This window comes from Scyliorhinus canicula, chromosome 7, assembly GCF_902713615.1.
Source record: "Scyliorhinus canicula chromosome 7, sScyCan1.1, whole genome shotgun sequence".
NCBI lineage: Eukaryota > Metazoa > Chordata > Chondrichthyes > Carcharhiniformes > Scyliorhinidae > Scyliorhinus > Scyliorhinus canicula.
The window spans coordinates 124,522,913-124,545,316 of NC_052152.1; the positions used below are offsets into that span (position 1 = coordinate 124,522,913).

A 22,404-nucleotide genomic window follows, 5' to 3' on the forward strand; every position below is an offset into this window, starting at 1 on the left:
TAAGAATTGAGACAAATCACAGAAAGTATACCCAGTAATCATTATTAATCATTAAACATGTATTTTAAGAACATAGCAGTAATAAGCATTCAGACCCGTGCTACAAGCAGTGACCACAATGCATGTTGGGATTTATCTAGCTAACTTGCTCATGTTTTTCAGAAAACAGAAGTAATGTGGTCAGCAATAACACAGTCAGCTCAGTAAAAAGTTCTTATCAGTGCTCCTAATATCCTGTCTTAGACAATTCATTATGTAAAGAGGAACTAACTTTGGCATCCTGCCCTGGATGAACTCAGAACATAGAGCTGGTAAGCACAGTACAGGCCCTTCGGCCCACGATGTTGTGCCGAACTAGTCTGAAACTAAGATCAAATCAACCTACTCCCAATCATTCTACTGCACTCCATATGCCTATCCAATAACCACTTGAAAGTTCCTAAAGTGTACGACTCCATTACCATAGCTGGGAGTGCGTTCCACGCCTCAACCACTCTCTGAGTAAAGAACCTACCTCTGACATCCCTTCTATATCTTCCACCATGAACCTTATAGTTATGCCCCCTTGTAACTGCTACATCCACATGGGGAAAAAGTCGCTGAACGTCCACTCTATCTATCCCTCTCATCATCTTATACACCTCAATTAAGTCGCCTCATATCCTCCTCCGCTCCAAAGAGAAAAGCCCTAGCTCCCTCAAACTTTCCTCACAAGACTTACCCTCCAATCCAGGCAGCATCCTGGTCAATCTCCTTTGCACCCTTTCCAATGCTTCCACATCGTTCCTATAATGACACACAATACTCCAAATGTGGTCCACTCAAGGTCTGGTACAGTTGTAGCATAACCTCACGGCTCTTAAACTCAATCCCCCTGTTATCATAGATTATCATAGAATTTACAGTGCAGAAGGAGGCCATTCGGCCCATCGGGTCTGCACCAGCTCTTGGAAAGAGCACCCTACCCGAGGTCAACACCTCCACCCTATCCCCATAACCCAGCAACACCACCCAACACTAAGGGCAATTTTTGACACTAAGGGCAATTTATCATGGCCAATCCACCTAACCTGCACATCTTTGGACTGTGGGAGGAAACCGGAGCCTCCGGAGGAAACCCATGCACACACGGGGAGGATGTGCAGACTCCGCACAGACAGTGACCCAAACCAGAATCGAACCTGGGACCCTGAAGCTGTGAAGCAATTGTGCTATTCACAATGCTACCGTGCTGCCCGATTAATAAATGCTAACACACAATAGGCTTTCTTCTCGGCTCTATCCACTTGGGTGGCAACTTTCCGAGATCTATGGACATGAACTCCAAATCTCTCTGCTCCTCCACATTCTTCGGAACCCTGCTGTTAATCCGCATTCAAATTTGTCCTACCAAAATGAATCACCTCACACTTATCAGGGTTAAACTCCATCTGCCACCTTTCAGCCCAATTCTGCATCCTATCAATGTCTCTTCACAGCCTACAACAGCCCTCCACATTATCCACTACTCCACCAATCTTGGTGTCATCAGCAAATTTACGAACCCAATCTTCAACTCCATCATCCAAGTCATTGATAAAAATCACAAATAGCAGAGGACCCAACATTGATCCCTATGGCACACCGCTGGTGACTGGGCTCTAGGATGAAAATTTGCCATCTATCACATCCCTCTGTCTTCTGTGTGATAGCTAGTTACTGATCCAATCGGCCAAATTTCCCTCTATGCTATGCACAGTAGCATGGTGGTTAGCATAAATGCTTCACAGCTCCAGGGTCCCAGGTTCGATTCCCGGCTGGGTCACTGTCTGTGCGGAGTCTGCACATCCTCCCCGTGTGTGCGTGGGTTTCCTCCGGGTGCTCCGGTTTCCTCCCACAGTCCAAAGATGTGCGGGTTAGGTGGATTGGCCATGCTAAATTGCCCGTAGTGTCCTAAAAAGTAAGGTTAAGGGGGGGGGGGGTTGTTGGGTTACGGGTATAGGGTGGATACGTGGGTTTGAGTAGGGTGATCATTGCTCGGCACAACATTGAGGGCCGAAGGGCCTGTTCTGTGCTGTACTGTTCTATGTGCTTCTACTTACTTTCTGCATGAGCCGCCCATGGGGCACCTTATCAAACACCTTACCAAAATCCATGTATACGACATCAACTGCTCTACCTTCATCCATGTACTTAGTTACCTCCTCAAAGAATACAATCAAACTTGTGAGGCAAGATTTACCCTTCACAAATCCGTGCTGACTATCCTGGATTAAGCTGTATCTTTCCAAATGATTATAAATCCTATCCCTCAGGACCCTTTCCAATAATTCACCTCTGACCAAAGTGAGACTAACCGGCCTATAATTCCCAGGGTATACCTATTCCCTTTCTTGAACAAGGGGACAACATTCGCCTCTCTTCAGTCTTCTGGCACTATTCCTGTAGACGGTGAGGACATAAAGATCAAAGCCAAAGGCTCTGCAATCTCATCCCTTGCCTCCCAAAGAATTCTAGGATATATCCCATCAGGCCCGGGGACTTATCTATCCTCAGGCTTTGCGGATGAATAATGAGGTAGGCAGGAACTGGCTGCGAGACCTAAGATGGGACTGTCAGAAAAACAACTTTATGATGGACATAGGATCCTAGGAAATAACAGGTGGCAGGATGGGGTTACATCGTGAACTGATCACAAGTCATCATTTTGCTTCGAGTAAATTTTACTGGTCAATATAAAATTGACAGCTCCAAGGATTGGATCAAGTCCAACTGGGGAGGGCTATTGATTTTTCAAAAACTCTATAATTGATGTGTTTGTACCAGTGTCAGACAAATTGATTTTGGCATTTATCCAGATCTCTCTCCCATGAACATGGACCAAGCTTGAAATTATAAAGCTATCTTAACCAGAGTTGATGTATGTGTGCAGATCTGTGGGTTCAGCTGAGCTGTAACTAAGAGGGAGGAAACCCATGGAAAAGCAAGCTCAATACACAGGCCTTGGAAAAGCTCCTACATCAGCGACAGCCAAACATTTGCGGGTGTAATAGATCAAGTTGAAGTCATACCGCTGAAGCTTCATCATGAGCCGTTGTATCCGCGGGGGCATCTGCCATAGGTTATTGTGGACTATCATGACCAGCGCCTGTGATACAGCTCAACCAAAAATGTGGGAAGGCCTCACACGTAATCGTGAAACTTTTCAAGCCCCGTGACAAATCCCATTCGTTCTTTCTTGATTTATGCATACCTGCGCAAAGTGTCCGTCAAGGACCTTGAGACATTTGCGACCGGCAGCCAATCCCCACTCTCACTCATTTGCAACATCCCTTCTTGAGATGCATCCATGGAGGTTTTTGTCTCCTTGGCTAGGTCGATAAAGGCCAGCATGGTGCCATTGTTAGGGAGACACAGAGCGCTCTCCATTCCTGCTCATGATTTAACGACCACTAGAAAACTGCATCCTTCTTTTTTTTTAATAAATGTTTTTATTGGGTTTTTGAACAAGGTATAATTACCGTTATGTACACAGAATAAGAAACATATATATATATATATATACACATATTTAGAGGAGATGGGCACACCCCAACATTAAAAATAAAAATAAAATATGAAATAGAATAACTGGTGGGGTATTGTGCACCAGCTCGACAGCGGCAGCTCTGTACATCTGGCGAAATTACACACACCACGTAAGTAGGCCACTGCCTGCGGGGGGGGGGGACTGGGGGGGCACACACACATTTGGGTGCCGGGGAGAAAAATCACAGTGTGCGATATTTGGCTCTGCTGTGTGTTGTTGTCGCCCGCCCCTCCCGGACGGATCTCGCTGCCGTCCCATGCTCGCCCCCGCTTCTGCCGCTCCTCCCGTCCTCCATCTCCAATTTCCTCGTTCCCCGCTCCTGGAGGTGTCATGCACGTTTTGGCATCCCGTGCCCTCCCTCCGGCTCCCGCTGCCTGCCCCCGCCTCATCCCGCCGGCCCTCCTCTTCCATCCCCCCCTCCACGGTTCGCCTCCCTCTCCCCAGGTTTAGCTGTCTTCCCCCCTCCCCCCCCCCCTCCCGTGGATCTCCCCTCCCTCCTCAGGCTTAGCCGTCCCCCCCCCCCCGCCTCCCTCCCAGTCCATCTCTCCCCTCCATGCCCCGCCTACCTTCCCCCGATTCCCGACCATTTTCCCCTGATTCTTGGCCGCCCGGTTACTCTTCCTCTTGTTCTTTGGCCACAAACAGGTCCCGGAACAGTTGCGTGAATGGCTCCCACGTTCTGTGGAAGCCGCCGTCTGACCCTCAGATGGCGAATTAGATTTTCTCCATTCGGAGAGATTCTGAGAGGTCGGACAGCCAGTCTGCAGCTCTGGGTGGTGCTGCTGACCGCCAGCCAAACAAGATTCTACGGCGGGCGATCAGGGAGGAAAAGGCAAGGGCGTCCGCCCTCCACCCCAGGAATAGATTTGGCTGGTCCGAGACCCCGAAGACCACTACTTTCGGGCATGGCTCCACCCTCACCCCCACCACTTTGGACATGGCCTCGAAGAAGGTTGTCCAGTACTCCACGAGTCTGGGGCAAGACCAGAACATGTGGGCGTGGTTGGCCGGGCCTCACCGTTCACATCTGTCCTCCACCTCCGGGAAGAACCTACTCATACAGGTTCTTGTTAAGTGGGCTCTACGTACTACTTTTAGTTGCGTCAGGCTGAGCCTTGCGCACGTGGCGGTGGAGTTGACCCGATGCAGTGCCTCGCTCCAGAGTCCCCACCCTATCTCAATCCCCAGGTCCTCCTCCCATTTCTTTCTTGTTGCGTCCAGTACGGTGTCGGCCCATTCTACCAGTCGGTCATGCATGTCGCTACAGTTCCCTTTATCTAGGATACTTGCGTCCAGTAGGTCTTCCAGTAGTGCCTGTCGTGGCGGTTGTGGGTACATCCTTGTCTCCTTTTGTAAGAAGTTTTTGAGCTGCAGATACCTTAGCTTGTTCCCCCTGGCTAGCCGAAATTTCTCTGTCAGTTCGTCCAGTGTTGCGATCCTGCCTTCCGTGTGTAGGTCCCTGACTGTCAGTGTCCCTCCGTCCTGCCTCCACCTTTTGAAGGTGGCGTCAGTCAGTGCTGATGTGAACCTATGGTTGTTGCAGAGCTTTGTCCAACATTTTGGTCAGGCCAAATTGCTGCCGCAGGTGGTTCCAGGATTGGAGGGTGGCTGTCACCACCGGGCTGCTGGAGTGTTTTTTGGGTGCGGATGGGAGTGCTGCCGTGGCGAGGGCCTGGGGGGAGGTCCCCACGCAGGAGGCCTCCTCCGCGCGCACCCACTCGGCCTCTGGCTCCTGGATCCATTCCCTTACTCGCTCGGCTGTTGCCGCCCAGTGGTAGAATTGGAGGTTTGGGAGGGCTAGCCCCCCCCGGATTATGTTTTTTGTAGGTCCTTCTTTGGGATCCTAGCATTTTTACCCCCCCCCCCCCCCCCCCCCCCAAACGAACGCCATGATTAGTTTGTCCAGCGCTTTGAAAAAGGCCTTGGGGATGTAGATCGGGATGGATCTAAACAGGAAGAGGAACCTGGGCAGTACGTTCATTTTGATCATCTGGGCTCTCCCTGCGAGGGAGAGTGGGAGTGTGTTCCATCTTTGCAGGTCCTTTATTACTTCCTCCGTCAGATTGGTGAGGTTCCATTTGTGGATCCCTTTCCAGTCACGGGCTATTTGGATCCCAGGTAGCGGAATTTGTTTCGGGCTTGTTTGAGCGGCAGCCCCTTTAGTGCTGCCCCCCCCCCCCCCCCCCCCCCCCCCCCCCGCCGCCTTGCGGGCGTACTGGGAAGATCTCGCTTTTGCTCATAAAACATAGAACATTACAGCGCAGTACGGGCCCTTCGGCCCTCGATGTTGCGCCGACCCGTGAAACCATCTGAAACCTATCTGACCTACACTATTCCATTTTCATCCATATGTCTATCCAGTGACCACTTAAATGCCCTCAAATTTGGTGAGTCTACTACTGTTGCAGGCAGGGCGTTCCACACCCCTACTACTCTCTGAGTAAAGAAACTGCCTCTGACATCTGTCCTATATCTACCACCCCTCAATTTAAAGCTATGTCCCCTCGTGTTGGTCATCACCATCCGAGGAAGAAGACTCTCACTGTCCAGTGCAGGTTCCGGGGTTTAGGTGTTTTAGTAAGCTCAGAGAAGGGGGCAAAAGAGGGGGAGGTGTGGCGCTGCTAGTCAAGGACAGTATTACGGTGGCGGAAAGGATGCTAGATGGGGACTCTTCTTCTGAGGTAGTATGGGCTGAGGTTAGAAACAGGAAAGGAGAGGTCACCCTGTTGGGAGTTTTCTATAGGCCACCTAATAGTTCTAGGGATGTAGAGGAAAGGATGGCGAAGATGATTCTGGAAAAGAGCGAAAGTAACAGGGTAGTTGTTATGGGAGACTTTAACTTTCCAAATATTGACTGGAAAAGATATAGTTCGAGTACATTAGATGGGTCGTTCTTTGTACAATGTGTGCAGGAGGGTATCCTGACACAATATGTTGACAGGCCAACAAGAGGAGAGGCCACATTGGATTTGGTTTTGGGTAATGAACCAGGCCAGGTGTTAGATCTGGAGGTAGGTGAGCACTTTGGAAACAGTGACCACAATTCGGTGACCTTTACGTTAGTGATGGAAAGGGATAAGTATACCCCGCAGGGCAAGAGTTATAGCTGGGGGAAGGGCAATTATGATGCCATTAGACATGACTTAGGATGTGTTGGTTGGAGAAGTAGGCTGCAAGGGTTGGGCACACTGGATATGTGGAGCTTGTTCAAGGAACAGCTATTGCATGTTCTTGATAAGTACGTACCAGTCAGGCAGGGAGGAAGGGGTCGAGCGAGGGAACCGTGGTTTACCAAAGAAGTGGAATCTCTTGTTAAGAGGAAGAGGAGGCCTATGTGAAGATGAGGCATGAAGTTTCAGTTGGGGCGCTTGATAGTTACAAGGAAGCGAGGAAGGATCTAAAGAGAGAGCTGAGACGAGCAAGGAGGGGACATGAGAAGTCTTTGGCAGGTAGGATCAAGGAAAACCCAAAAGCTTTCTATAGGTCTGTCAGGAATAAAAGAATGACTAGGGTAAGAGTAGGGCCAGTCAAGGACAGTGGTGGGAAGTTGTGTGTGGAGGCTGAGGAGATAAGCGAGATACTAAATGAATACTTTTCGTCAGTATTCACTCAAGAAAAAGATAATATTGTGGAGGAGAATGCTGAGACCCAGGCTATTAGAATAGATGGCATTGAGGTGCGTAGGGAAGAAGTGTTGGCAATTCTGGACAAGGTGAAAATAGATAAGTCCCCGGGGCCGGATGGGATTTATCCTAGGATTCTCTGGGAAGCCAGGGAAGAGATTGCTGAGCCTTTGGCTTTGATTTTTAGGTCATCATTGGCTACAGGAATAGTGCCAGAGGACTGGAGGATAGCAAATGTGGTCCCTTTATTCAAGAAGGGGAGTAGAGATAACCCCGGTAACTATAGGCCGGTGAGCCTAACGTCTGTGGTGGGTAAGGTCTTGGAGAGGATTATAAAAGATACGATTTATAATCATCTAGATAGGAATAATATGATTAGGGATAGTCAGCATGGTTTTGTGAAGGGTAGGTCATGCCTCACAAACCTTATCGAGTTCTTTGAGAAGGTGACTGAACAGGTAGACGAGGGTAGAGCAGTTGATGTGGTGTATATGGATTTCAGTAAAGCGTTTGATAAGGTTCCCCACGGTCGGCTATTGCAGAAAATACGGATGCTGGGGATTGAGGGTGATTTAGAGATGTGGATCAGAAATTGGCTAGTTGAAAGAAGACAGAGAGTGGTAGTTGATGGGAAATGTTCAGAATGGAGTTCAGTTACGAGTGGCGTACCACAAGGATCTGTTCTGGGGCCGTTGCTGTTTGTCATTTTTATAAATGACCTAGAGGAGGGCGCAGAAGGATGGGTGAGTAAATTTGCAGACGACACTAAAGTCGGTGGAGTTGTAGACAGTGCGGAAGGATGTTGCAGGTTACAGAGGGACATAGATAAGGTGCAGAGCTGGGCTGAGAGGTGGCAAATGGAGTTTAATGTGGAGAAGTGTGAGGTGATTCACTTTGGAAAGAATAACAGGAATGCGGAATATTTGGCTAATGGTAAAATTCTTGGTAGTGTGGATGAGCAGAGGGATCTCGGTGTCCATGTACATAGATCCCTGAAAGTTGCCACCCAGGTTGATAGGGTTGTGAAGAAGGCCTATGGTGTGTTGGCCTTTATTGGTAGAGGGATTGAGTTCCGGAGCCATGAGGTCATGTTGCAGTTGTACAAAACTCTAGTACGGCCGCATTTGGAGTATTGCGTACAGTTCTGGTCGCCTCATTATAGGAAGGACGTGGAAGCTTTGGAAAGGGTGCAGAGGAGATTTACCAGGATGTTGCCTGGTATGGAGGGAAAATCTTATGAGGAAAGGCTGATGGACTTGAGGTTGTTTTCGTTAGAGAGAAGAAGGTTAAGAGGTGACTTAATAGAGGCTACCTGCAACAATAGTGAACTCGCCAACATTGAGGGCATTAAAAAATTTATTGGATAAGCATATGGACGATAAGGGCATAGTGTAGGTTAGATGGCCTTTAGTTTTTTTTTTCCATGTCGGTGCAACATCGAGGGCCGAAGAGCCTGTACTGCGCTGTATCGTTCTATGTTCTATGTTCTAACCCTCTGACTAACTTATATGTCTCTATTCAGTCACCTCTCAGCCTTATCCTCTCTAACGAAAACAACCTCAAGTCCCTGAGCCTTTCCTCGTAAGACCTTCCCTCCATACCAGGCAACATCCTAGTAAATCTCCTCTGAACCCTTTCCAAAGCTTCCACATCCTTCCTATAATGTGGTGACCAGAACTGCACGCAGTACTCCAGGTACAGCCGCACCAGAGTTATGTACAGCTGCAGCATGACCTTGTGGCTCCGAAACTCAATCCCCCTACCGATAAAGGCGAGCACACCATATGCCTTCTTAACAGCCCTATTAACCTGGGTGGCAACTTTCAGGGATTTATGTACCTGGATGCCGAGATCTCTCTGTTCATCTACACTACCAAGAACCTTGCCATTAGCCCAGTACTCTGCATTCCTGTTACTCCTTCCAAAGTGAACCACCTCACACTTTTCCGCATTAAACTCCATCTGCCACCTCTCAGCCCAGCTCTGCAGCTTATCTATGTACCTCTGTAACCTATAACATCCTTCAGCACTATCCACAACTCCACCGACCTTCGTGTCATCCGCAAATTTACTAACCCATCCTTCTACACCCTCTTCCAGGTCATTTATAAAAATGACAAACAGCAGTGGCCCCAAAACAGATCCTTGCGGTACACCACTAGTAACTGAACTCTAGGATGAACATTTGCCATCAACCACCACCCTCTGTCGTCTTTCAGCTAGCCAATTACTGATCCAAACCGCTAAATCACCTTCAATCCCATACTTCCGTATTTTCTGCAATAGCCTACCGTGGGGAACCTTATCAAACGCCTTACTGAAATCCATATACACCACATCAACCGCTTTACCCTCATCCACCTGTTTGGTCACCTTCTCAAAAAACTCAATAAGGTTTGTGAGGCATGACCTACCCTTCACAAAACCGTGTTGAGTATCGCTAATCAACTTGTTCTTTTCAAGATGATTATAAACCCTATCTCTTATAACCTTTTCCAACATTTTACCCACAAACGAAGTAAGGCTCACAGGTCTATAATTACCAGGGTTGTCTCTACTCCCCTTCTTCAACAAGGGGACAACATTTGCTATCCTCCAGTCTTCCGGCACTATTCCTGTCGACAAAGACGACATAAAGATCAAGGACAAAGGCTCTGCAATCTCCTCCCTGGCTTCCCAGAGAATCTTAGGATAAATCCCATCTGGCCCAGGGGACTTATCTATTTTTACACTTTCCAAAATTGCTAACACCTCCTCCTTGTGAACCTCAATCCCATCTAGCCTGATCAACTGTACCTGAGTATTCTCCTCGACAACATTGTCTTTCTCCAGTGTAAACACTGATGAAAAATATCCATTTAACACTTCCCCTATCTCCTCTGATTCCACACACAACTTTCCACTACTATCCTTGATTGGCCCTAATCTTACTCTAGTCATTCTTTTGTTCCTGATATACCTATAGAAAGCCTTAGGGTTTTCCTTGATCCTATCCGCCAACGATTTTTCGTGTCCTCTCCTCGCTCTTCTTAACTCTCCCTTTAGGTCCTTCCTGGCTAACTTGTAACTCTCAAGTGCCCTAACTGAGCCTTCATGTCTCATCCTAACATAAGCCTTCTTCTTCCTCTTGACAAGTGCTTCAACTTCCTTAGTAAACCACGGTTCCCTTGCTCGATAACTTCCTACCTGGCTGACAGGTACATACTTATCATGTTGAGTTTGTAGCCCAAGAAGCCTCCAAACTCTTTCAAGAGCGCAATGATTCCGTCCATGCTGCTCTGTGGGTCTGAGATGTAGAGGAGCAGGTCATCTGCATAGAGTGAGACTCTGTGCTTTCTGCCTCCCCTTCGGACCCCCCTTCAACTTTTTGCTGACCTGAGCGCGATTGCTAGCGGTTCGATCGCTAGGGCGAACAGCAGCGGGGACAGTGGGCATCCTTGTCTGGTGCCCCTGTGCAGCTGAAAGTATTGGGAGTTGGTATTGTTGGTCCGTACGCTCGCCATGGGAGCGTTGTATAGGAGCTTTACCCAAGAGGTGAACCTTGTTCCAAGCCCGAACCGCTCCAGTACCTCTATGAGGTATTTCCATTCGACTCTGTCGAAGGCCTTTTCTGCGTCCAGGGAGACGATCACCTCTTGTGTTCTCTCCCCGGAGGGGGTCATTCTCACGTTAAGCAGGCGCCTGATGTTCGAGGTAAGCTGTCTACCTTTGACGAAGCCCGTCTGGTCCTCTGTGACCACCTGAGGTACACATTCTTCTAACCTTTTGGCTAGGATTTTGGCCATTATTTTGGCATCTGCGTTCAGCAGTGAGATGGGTCTGTATGACCCACATTCCGTTGGGTCTTTGTCTTTCTTAGGTATCAGCGAGATTGAGGCCTGTGCTAGCGTGGGTGGCAGTGTGCCCCTAGCTAGCGAGTCTGTGAACATCTCCCGCAGGTGCGGGGCCAGTGCTGTTCCCGACGAAGTCCGCTGGGAATCCGTCCGGTCCCGGCGCCTTCCCTGTCTGCATGGAGCTAATGCTGTCCATGATCTCTCCCAGTGCTAGTGGTGCTTCCAGGCCCCGTTTTCTGCCCTCCCCCACTACTAGAATGTCCAGTCCATCAAGGAACCGTTTCATCCCAGCCTCCCCCCTTGGTGGCTCTGAGGTGTACAGCTCTTGGTAGAAGGCCTTGAAGGTTTTGTTAATCTTCTCTGGTTCTGTTTCCAAAGCGCCTCCGGTACCCCTGATTTGCGCAATTTCTCTGGTGGCTGCCTGTTTTCTCAGCTGGTGTGCCAACAGGCGGCTGGCACACTCCGTATTCGTAGAGAGTCCCGCATGCCTGGAGGAGTTGGTGCACTGCTTTCCTGGTGGAGAGCAGGTCAAAGTTCCTTTGTAGTTCTTTCCTCTCCGCCAGGAGCTCTGCTGTCGGGGCCTCGGAGTATTTACCGTCTGCCTCCAGTATGGAGTCGATCAGCTGCTGCCTAGCCACCCTTTCCTCCCTATCTCTTTGCGCTTTGAAGGCGATGATTTCCCCTCTTAGTACGGCCTTTAGCGCTTCCCAGAACGTGGAGGGTGAGACCTCCCCGTTTTGGTTGTTCTCCTTGTACTCTGCTATGGCCCGCGCTATCCTTTCGCTGAAGGCCTTGTCAGCTAGTAAGGCACCGTCCAACCTCCATGTGGGGTGCTGGGCCCTTCCCGTCTCTAGCCGCACGTCCATGTAATGTGGAGCGTGGTCTGATATCACAATTGCGGAGTATTCCACTTTGTCTATCCCTGGAAGTACCGTTTTCCCCACCACAAAGAAGTCAATTCTGGTGTATACATTGTGTACTGGGGAGAAGAAGGAGAATTCCTTCTCCCCCGGGTGGGCGAACCTCCAGGGGTCCACTGCTCCCGTCTGCTCCATAAAGTGACTGAGTTCCCTTGCCATGCTTGAGGTTTTCCCCGTTTTTGGGTTTGATCTGTCCGTCTTTGGATCCTGTACACAGTTGAAGTCTCCCCCCCCCGATTAGTCGATGCGTCGCTATGTCCGGGATTTCTGCAATGGTCTTTTTGATGAAACTCGTGTTGTCCCAGTTGGGCGTGTACACGTTGACTAGAACTACCGGTGCCCCATCCAGGGCCCCGCTGACCATGACATATCCCCTCCCCCCCCCCCCGGTCTGTAACCGTCTTTGTCGCCCTAAATATCTTCCTCTTGCCGATCAAGATCGCCACCCTGCAGCAGGAATGGTAGGTTTGTCCCACCCAGCCCTTTCTTACCCGCAGTTGGTCTTGCTCCCTCAGGTGCGTCTCTTGGAGGAAGACTATGTCGGCCCTCATATGTCTGAGGTGGGTGAGGACTCAGGATCTCTTCACTGGGCCATTGAGTCCCCTTACGTTCCAGGTGACTATCCTGGTGGGGGGCTTCTGCTTCTGCCCCCTCGCTCCTGTGGGATTAACCATGCTTATCTGGTGGACGCGCCCCTGCCCTCTGGGGTTTCCCTTTGTTAGGGGGCCATCCAGGATGGCCGCTGTCGCTGCTCTCCCCATGTGGTCAGGTCTCTGCGCTCCGGGGTTTCCCCTTGTCCCGGGGGCACCCGCCATGGCCGTCCAATGTGTGTCTGCCACGCGGGTAGTCCCCTGCACTCTGGGGTCTCCCTTCGCCCAAAGACCGTACTGGGTGGGTGCTTGCAGCAGTTCCTTGTTTTGTGCCCTTGTTTGTGGCACTTTGTAGCCCTGTTCCTTTTCTAGCCTCTTTTGTCCCTCCTTCCCTGCATCCCCCCTCCCCGGTCTCTCGCTCCCCACGTGCCACCCCCTCCCCCTCTTCCTTTTCCTTCCTCCCCCGTATACCCCTCCTTTGCCCCTCGTTCCGCTATTCCTGTCCCCGTTTGCTCTACTGACTTTGACGGGTGTTCCCCCCCCATCCCCTGCCTGGCGCCTTCCCCCCTGTTGGGGGTGCGCTGCGGCCCTGCTTTGTTGCGTGCCCCCGGCGCTAACTTTCCTGCTAGTAGGGTGGCCCCCCTCTCGGGGGTTATTGTCTCGCTTCTCCCCTGCCTGCCCTTTACGATTTTCTGCCCGCTCTTCCCCCATCCTACCGTGCACTCCTCTCGCCTGCTCTCCCTTCTCCATTGCTCGTGCTGGGGCCTGGCCTCCCACCTGGAGGGGTCCCGCGGGCAGTGGTTTGATCGTCGTTGCCCCTTGCCAGGGGCCCCTCGTCCCTACCCTCGCTGGTTGTTTTCCAGCCCATTTTCCTCGACGAACCTATTTGCCTCAGCGGGGGCTGTAAAGAAATATTCCCTGTTTTGGTATGTGACCCAGAGTTTTGCTGGGTACAGCATACCAAAACGCACTCTGCTCCTGTGGAGAGTGCTTTCGCTATATTGAACTCAGCCCATCACTTAGTTATATCTTCCCCAAGATCCTCATAGATTCGAATGGCGTGCCCTTCCCATTTGCAAGCTCTATTTTTCCTGGCCCAGCGCAGGATTGTCTCCCTATCCTGGTACCGGTGCAGTTTAGCTATGACTGCTCTCGGGTGTTCCCCTGCCTTGGGCTTCGGGCGCAGCGACCGATGTGCTCTGTCCATTTCCGGTGGGTTGGGGAAAGTTTCACTCCCCACTAAGTTGCCCAGCATCGCAGCCACGTATGCTGTGGGGTTACTACCTTCGCTCCCATCTGGCAGGCCCACTATCCTGACATTTTGCCTTCTCGAGTGGTTTTCCTGGTCGTCTACTCTGCCCTTCAGGCTCCCCTGTGTTGCGCCCAGTCTCGTCACCTCCTTCTCCAGGACCGTGAACCGGTCGCTCACGTCAGTCGCTGCTTTCTCCAGCTCCTTAATGGTCACCTCCTGGGCTTCCAGTTTCTCTCCTTGGGCATCCAATTTCTCCTCTAGTCTGGTCAGGGAATGCTGCACCCCTGACATGACCCTGGCCACTGCTGCCTGCACTGCGACCTCTATTTCTGCCTTCACCTCTGCCTTGTGTACCTGCAGATGCTCCCTCAGCACCTCGGTAAAGGCTGCCTTCCAGTTCCAGCTCCCCCCTAGCCCTGGGGGAGAGGGCACCTGTCGGTCCAGCTCTTTTCGATGCGGCGATACTTCCGTTCCGCCGCTTCGTGAGCTGATTCGCTCGCCTGAGCTGGCTCGCCCCTTGCCCCGTCTGCCTCTGCTGCCCCTTCTTCCTCTACTTTGGCTCCGTTCTGGCATTTTTTCCTCCCCCTTCCCTTTCTTCTCCCCTTGTTTTTCTTTTCCCCCCCTTTTCCGCACCCTATTTTTATTTTTTGTCTCTTCCCTTTTTCTTCTCTCCTCCCTCCTTTCATTTGCTACTTTATTTTTCCCCTTTTATACAGCTCCTCTCGGGTGGGCTTGTTTTGGATGGGAAAAGAGAGTGCAAAAAGAGAGAGAAAAAATATATATATATATATATTTCCCCCTCCCCTCTCTAACAGTTTTCTTTTGGGTTTTGTTTTTGAAAAGTTCTTTTTTTCTTTCTTTCCCCTAACTCACCCAGGGTAGAGAGAGAGAGAGAGAGGCTTCTGGTTCAGAGTCTCTTTGTTCCTGCCTCGTGGTGGTCGCTGCCGGTTTGGGAGGGGAGGTTGGGTTGGTCCCCGCTGCTGTCCCCGCTGCTCCGTCCGGATCGCCACTCGTCGCACCCCGTGCTCTCCCGGTGGGGGGGGGGGGGGACTTCCTGATGGACTTCCTGAGCTCGGACATTTTGGAGGCAAGGTTGGGAATGAATTTTCCAAGATCATACCCAGAATTCGCAGTACACCAATTTTATCCATGGGCCTCGGCATGTTAATATTGGCCTTGAATTTCTCATCATCTTGCATGTAACCGTGATATTTTGTCTCCAAGAAGCGTGATGGCAACCACGCCAACTTGGCATTTCGCCTGATTAAGTTTGAGGCCATTTTTACTGACCCTTTGGAGCACTTGCAAGAGTCGTGCATCATGTTCCTCACCTGTGGAACTTCAGATTCTGATGTCATTCACGTATACACGGACACACGATAGCACTTCCACTATGTGTTCCATGGTCCGATGAAATATTTCCGATGGAGAGATAATTCCGAAGGGCATCTGCTGAAAAAAGTACTGGCCAAAGGGCGTATTGAAAGTGCATCGTCTTGTACTTGCATCGTCAAGCTTCACCTGCCAGAAGCCCTGCAACGCGTCCAGATTGCTGAAACATGTCACCCCAGACACCTTACACGCAATTTCCTCCCTTTTTGGGATGTGAGAGTGCTTTCTTTTGATGTTCATATTGAGGTCCTTGGGGTCCATGCAAATTCTCAGGTCCCTGTTCCATTTCTTAACACATGCCATCGCGTTCACCTAGTCCATGGGCTCTTCAATGCCCCTGAGGACATCCAGGTTGTCATCCGCTGTAGCTCAGCCTTAAGTTTCTCCCTCAGCGGGGCAAGAACATGTCACATGCACCACCAGTCTCGCGTCTTCCTTCAGCTGTATGCGGTATCATAGAACCATAGAATTCACAGTGTAGAAGGAGGCCATTCAGCCCATCGAGTCTGCACCAGCCCTTCAAAAGAGCACCCCATTTAAGCTCACCTCCACCCCAGCCCTGTAACCCAGTAACCCCACCTAATCTTTATGGACACTAAGGGCAATTTAGCATGGCCCTCCACCTAACCTGCACATCTTTGGACTGTGGGAGGAAATTGGAGCTCCCGGAGGAAACCCACGCAGACACGGGGAGAACGTGCAGACTCCACACAGACAATGACCCAAGGCGGGAATTGAACCTGGGACCCTGGAACTGTGAAGCAACAGCGCTAACCACTGTGCTACCGTGCCACGGTAGGTGAACAGTAGGGTGCCACACCCCTAAAATACCTCCAGATGTGTCTTGGAGATGGCCTCCACTAGGGCGTGTCAGGGAGGTACCATGCCATTTGCAGTGTACAACCTCTTGACTAGCCCAAGCTCTTCACAGGCCTGCACCCTAATGAGCGATTCACGCTCCACCACCACTATCACGGAGAATCGTATCTTATGTGTTACCTTTTTAATAGTAACATCCAGCTCGCATTCTCCCACAGTCGTGATCTGATGCCCAGCCCGTACCAGCCTCCCCGGACAGGCGCCGGAATGTGGCGACTAGGGGCTTTTCACAGTAACTTCATTGAAGCCTACTCGTGACAATAAGCGATTTTCATTTCATTTCATTGTAGTCCTTGAGAATCATTCCTGCTGGATCAATGTGAGGATCACTGAAGGGGTTACTCTCTGTGTAAAAAACCTGCCTCGCACACCTCCTCTAAAGTTTTCCCCACGGGCCTTAAACATGCACTTCTTGACCATTCCATTGAGCATTACCGGGATCGTCCACCTGCCCTTGATGGTTCACATATTTGCCTCACTGTGACTGCAGACGGCGCACGTCTGCAGCACCTTTAGCTGCTGCACCACCGAGAGTGGAATCAGGTTGGCTCTCGCACCTGTATCAAGCTTGCAAAGAAACAAAAAAGAATAATACAGCACAGGAACTGGCCCTTTGGCCTTCCAAGCCTGCCTTGGCTATAACCCTCAGCACCTCCTTGTGCCGTATCCCCGTATACCCATCCTATTCATGTATTTGTTAAGTTGCCTTTTGAATGCCATTAATGTATCTGCTTCCCCTGGCAACCTCCCCTGGCTATGCATGCCAGGCACTCACCACCCTCTGTGTAAAAAACCTGCCTCGCACACCTCCTCTAAAGTTTTCCCCACGGGCCTTAAACCTGCACTTCTTGACCATTCCATTGAGCATTACTGGGATCGTCCACCTGCACTTGATGGTTCACATATTTGCCTCACTGTGACTGCAGGCGGCGCACGTCACTTCTTTGCCCAGGCCGACAAAATCGCTCGACTCATTTTTTGTAACCATATTCACAGCAGCCAGGTGATTGACCCTTTCGTCCTGATTTGGGTTATTCTGTAATGCTCTCCCTGCCATACTGGTAAGTTCTTTTTAAAAGCAGGACATCGCTTCAGTGAGTGTCTGTTGCAACAGTTCGGGCACAAAATGGTGGATGGGACCTGCTGCCCAAAACGGCCGCCCCCAGCGAGACCACATTTCTTGTGATGTTCTAAATGGCCGCCCCATCACGAGCACTTTTCTTTCGCCAGTGTGGAGCGGTGCGCTCAAAATGGCCACCTGCCCCGAGACCACATGTGTTTGGCTGCAGACCAGCGCGCTCAAAATGGCCACCCACATCGAGACCACACTTCTTACTTAACTGCGTCTCAGGATGTGTGGTGCCAGAATCATTTCTCGGATTGGTATTAGCATTGGCTGTGCTGAAGGCCGTGATCCGCTGTGCAGAGAGCTCACTTGGCTGGCATACCCTGATAGCGGCATCCAGCGTAAAGTTGTCTTCTTTTAACAACTGTTCTCATAGTACACAATCCGAGATTCCATAAGCCATTTGGTCTCGGATCATTGAGGATTGTAACTCTCCAAAATTGCACGACCAGGCCTTTAATCGCAGATCCATCGCAAAACTGTCTTTCTTGGAGCGGGATCGGAACCCGTATCGCTCAAAAGTTTCATTGCTTTTAGGGAAACAGGAGCAATCAAAGCGTTGAATCACCGCCTCGTAGCTCTGTTGGCCGTTCTCAAAGCCAAATGAATTGTATTGTTGAAGCGCTTGAAAACCTGCTGTTGATTGCAGCAACGCAATGTGCCTTTCATCAGGCAGCGCCTGTAGGCCATGGGGCAAAAGACAGAGTTCAAACTGCTGCTTGAAACCAAGCCAGTTTGAGTCCAGTTTGCCTGAGACTTGAAGCCGGTGTGGTACCTTCAAACCATCCATCTCGCACTTCACCATCTTGCGTTGCGTGATGTCGTCCTCCTTAGATCACCAGGTTCGTGGAGCGGTTGTTCGTCTGGTTTCTTCTACCGTGCCGTGTAGTCTATCTTGCTGTAGTTACCTCTAGTTCTTCATCACCCCTGGTACCATGTTGTGTTCTGGTGCTTCCTTGATCATGAGGTACACACAGAACACAAAGATGTGATTGCTACAATATGTATTCTCGATGGTAACCATGCATTTCTATGCACAAAGGATTCCAACTCTGTTACTGTGAAAACGATGGAAGGAGATTTCTGTCCCTTTGTCCATCCTGCTACCAAGTGCCTGCCTCCCGTCTGTCCCCTGAAATATGTCTGTCTGTGCCGTTGCCTGGTTCCTCCTGCTGAAGGGAGGTCATAACTGTCCATGCATGTATTGGCCAGTGTCTATGTACAGTGGTGCTATTATATACAAATATATACGTTGGTACAACTCTGTACAATTATACATAAATATGCCTATACGCATATTACCACATTCCCCAATCACAAATTATACATTCCCTACCTCTTCAGTTCAGGTCTAACTTTAAGCAGATCAACAAAGCATGATTGCAAAATTAGTCCTTGGATAGGAAAAAAGTAACAGGAAAGATAAAAGGAAGTAACAGGAAAAGTAACAGGTAGGCTTGCATTAGACAATGTTCTCGGCCTTGGCTTTTTAACAAATAAAAATTATGATTAATTGAAGGTTATTGCTTGCAATAATCACAGATGTAAAACCGAAACCATGGCACCAATTAACATTGAGGAATTAATGTTCCTTAATTAAGGAATTAAGGAGAACTATATCAACAATGTAAATTATTTAATTCTGGACATTAAGTTATGTTGGTGTGCCATAAACTGCCAATACTAGAAGTTGACTAAGAAACTGCCATTTCAACACATGCTGGGGCCATTGATCCAATAAAACACAAGGGTTGTCATTTAAAATGTAAATAGAAACACTGTTCACTGCATGCTTGCCCAAACCATTTATTAGAGCCAGGTTCAACTTTTGCAATGTGTTGAGGAAAATAACACCAGGACACAGATCATTGGACATCGATGAAGGTTAACTGCACCGCCACCTTTGTAAAGCCTCCTTTAAAAATATGATGAAAGTATTAAATACGCATATATTTCTAATGCCCAGTCCAGTTATTTTTCGATTCAGTTTTCTCACTGACCTTACCTATTAAGAAGATTTACATCTTTATTCAGAAGTTTTGCCTTTTGCTCATTTGTATATTTTGCAGCAATTGCACTGATCATTGTTTCAGAAATCGTGCTCTCTTTCCGAATGCCATTTTCCCACTGAAAAACACAGGGGTTACACCATTCTAGTTCAAATTAAATAAGGATCGGAAAAAAAAGTGAAAATTATTACAACTAAAGTTACGCTTATACCATTCAGTATTAAATCTCACTTAAACGTCTGGGATCTTGAAAATCTGCAATGCGACAAATATCATAAGTGTGGGGTTTGGCAGTAGTTACTGTACACAGTAACATGTCATAAAGTCCCATTACGGTAGCCAGGCTGGGAGAGATATGTACTAGCCTCCTCTAAACATACTGAAATTTTCAACAGGGATCCCTTATCCTAAATTGAATGGGTAACTGTCACATGGTTAGTTAACTTAAAACCCAACAAGCTTTTAAAGGCTGCAACTCACCATAAAAAGATGAGGGAGAAAAAGGTAGAAAAATTATTCCCCTGCAGAATCGTGGACAGTACGTCTTCCGAACAGTGGTTAGCACTGCTGCCTCACAGCTGCAGGGACCCGGGTTCAATTCTGGCATCAGTTAACTGTCTGTGTGGAGTCTGCACGCTCTACCCGTGTCTGCATGGGTTTCCTCCGGGTGCTCCGGTTTCCTCCCACAGACCAAAGGTATGTGGATTAGGTGGATTGGCCATGCTAAATTGCCCCTTAGTGTCCAAAAGATTAGGTTGCGTTAAAGGGATAGGGTGGAAGTATGGGCTGAAGTAGAGTGCTGTTTCCAAGGGCCGGAGCAGACTCAATGAGTCGAATGGTCTCCTTCTGCACTGTAGGGATTTTATGGTGCTAAGATTTTTTCACAAAATGATCACATTTCACAGTGAAGGATAGTTTATTCACATCTGTTGAACCTTTGAAACACTTATCGCTTAGACCAATTTATCATTGCCTCCTCAGACTTTTGCTAAATTTTTATTTTCACATTTCAAAGGAATTTCTGTGTAAAAGCTATCAAGAATTACCAATGCATTGCACATCAGAAGTAGTTTTTCCTGATTTATGTTGTGAAAACCCTCCATAACTTTGATCCTTTCCATTGGAACGCTTCATATTCTTTATTCTAATTGCCCAGTGTATTGGTGACTCTCTTTTGTAGGAACATAGGAACAATGTTAGCCACTCAAACTTGTTCCACCATTTAGTTAGATCATGGCTGGTCTGAACTTTAAGTCTATTTACCTGCCTTATCACTATATCTCTTTATATGAATATTGTCGATCAATCACAATATTCACAATTTAGTTGATCCAGCATCCATAATCTTTGATATAGAGATCCAGATTTCTTATACACTTTGGCCAAAAAGAAAGTTTCCTGTTTTCAATGACTAAGCTCCAATTTTAGTTTGGGATTCGCAAAGGAGGAATACATTTATCCAGATTTTGCTGCTGCAATAATGGCAATGCATCTGCCATTATTGTGTAAATCATCCAGCATTTTGGGGTAATAAAGAGATTGCCCATGGATAGTGAATCACTCCAAGTTGCTAGATTATTTCTCCTCACTCTCCCAAAAATTTCAAGAGGAAATAGACAAGGGTAAATAAAATTATTGTGGTGGATGATATGGGGTGGATGTTGGGCTAACAAACCAATGGGTTTCAGGTTGTGAAAACTTGAAAGACAGCTGGCAACGTGTGAGGTGCCTGCTGTCCCCCTTGCCCCAGCAGCAATTTTACTAGTGTTGGGGTAGGTGTGTGGTCTGCATCCCATGGGCAAATTGATACCCTTAAGAGGGCAATTCATTTTTGTATCATCTGCAAACTTCTTGAAATGAAAATGAAAATCGCTTATTGTCACGAGTCGGCTTCAATGAAATTACTGTGAAAAGCCCCTAGTCGCCACATTCCGGCACCTGTTCGGGGAGGCTGTTGCGGGGAATCGAACCGTGCTGCTGGCCTGCTTTCAAAGCCAGCAATTTTGCCCTGTGCTAAACAGCCCCTTGATCATTCCTCCAAAGTTTATGTCCAAATCATTAGTATATATCACAAAATTCAGGGGCCTATTACTGGGTCCGGTGGAACCCCACTGAAACTGCATTCCAGTGGCAAAAACACCCAACAACAATCACACTTTGGGCGTGCTTTTACGGCCACATTGCGCCACTGAGGATTCTTACAAGACGGTTAGATCGCGCGATATGCCCAAATCTCTTCATTTGCGAGATGGAAGCCCGATCTAATGGCCTCCTGTGGTCTAACCGGCTCTCGCATCCACGTATCCAGCAATTGGCCAGGTTAGCGTCCCTGAAACGTGGTTTCCGTGTTGCCATGGTCACCAGCTGAGTGGAGTTTGTTCAGCGTTTATGTGTAGCTCTCCCTTGTCAACGGGGAGCTGCCAGGCTCAAGGCGGTCAAGGCGAATCAGTTGGCAGGACAGGACAACCCATGGAGCCTGGGTTGATAATCTCTGGCACTAAGTGCCGTTAAATATCGGCAGTGGTCTCGCCGGCCTGGTCGTCGGGAAGCACCCGGGAGGTCCCACCCACTACAGCAATTAGAATCTCCCCTGTTAAATTACATCCTTTGTTTCCTGCCTCTGAAATGATTTTGTATCTTGCTTACTCCGTACCTGAACTGGACTGGGACAAGTGTCCTTGCAGGGAGATTTACATGCAGGGACAGCACAGGAATTCGGCAGTTTTAAAAGCTGTACATTTAAATGCAAGGGGTATAACAAATAAAGCTGATCAACTGAGGGCACAGATAGACAATGGCAGCACGATATTATTGCTGGAATGGAAACTTGGCTTAAAGAGGAGCAAACAAGATAGAGGGTGGCAAAAAGGTTAGGGTGCAGCATTGTTCTAGCTGTGAGGAAGGTGTGATCTGCACTGGATGCTGCTGTGGACTGCAAGAAGATCGGTGAGGGAGCAATAAGGTAATCCTTTCATTTTCTACCTTTCCTCAGAATGAACAGTGGAGACCTGGTGAGTATTTCTACTGGCGGTAATATACTCTAAACTAGAGGAACGAAAAGTAACGTGGGTAATTTAAAGTTAAGTCATGACAGGGCAACTCAACCATGTGGAATGCTCCGCTTGTGTGATGGGGGAAGTTAGGGACACTTCCAATGTCCAGGGTGACCACATATAAAGATAGAGGATAAAGAGTACACAGGCAGAAAGTGA

The 22,404-nt window shown here is 48.8% G+C and overlaps 1 protein-coding gene across 7 annotated transcripts in view; it reads right to left on the reverse strand.

Annotated features, from left to right (window-relative positions):
* Positions 1-22,404, reverse strand: part of LOC119969344 (synaptonemal complex protein 2-like) — an 855,597-nt gene that overhangs the window by 722,042 nt on the left and 111,151 nt on the right. For all 7 annotated transcript variants that reach the window (XR_005461337.1, XM_038802871.1, XM_038802868.1 and 4 more), the window contains exon 6: positions 19,189-19,310. Coding sequence is in view for 6 of the 7 variants with exons in the window: in XM_038802871.1 (XP_038658799.1) it covers positions 19,189-19,310 (122 nt within the window). In the remaining variant the exon portion in view is untranslated. The remainder of the gene's footprint in view (positions 1-19,188; positions 19,311-22,404) is intronic.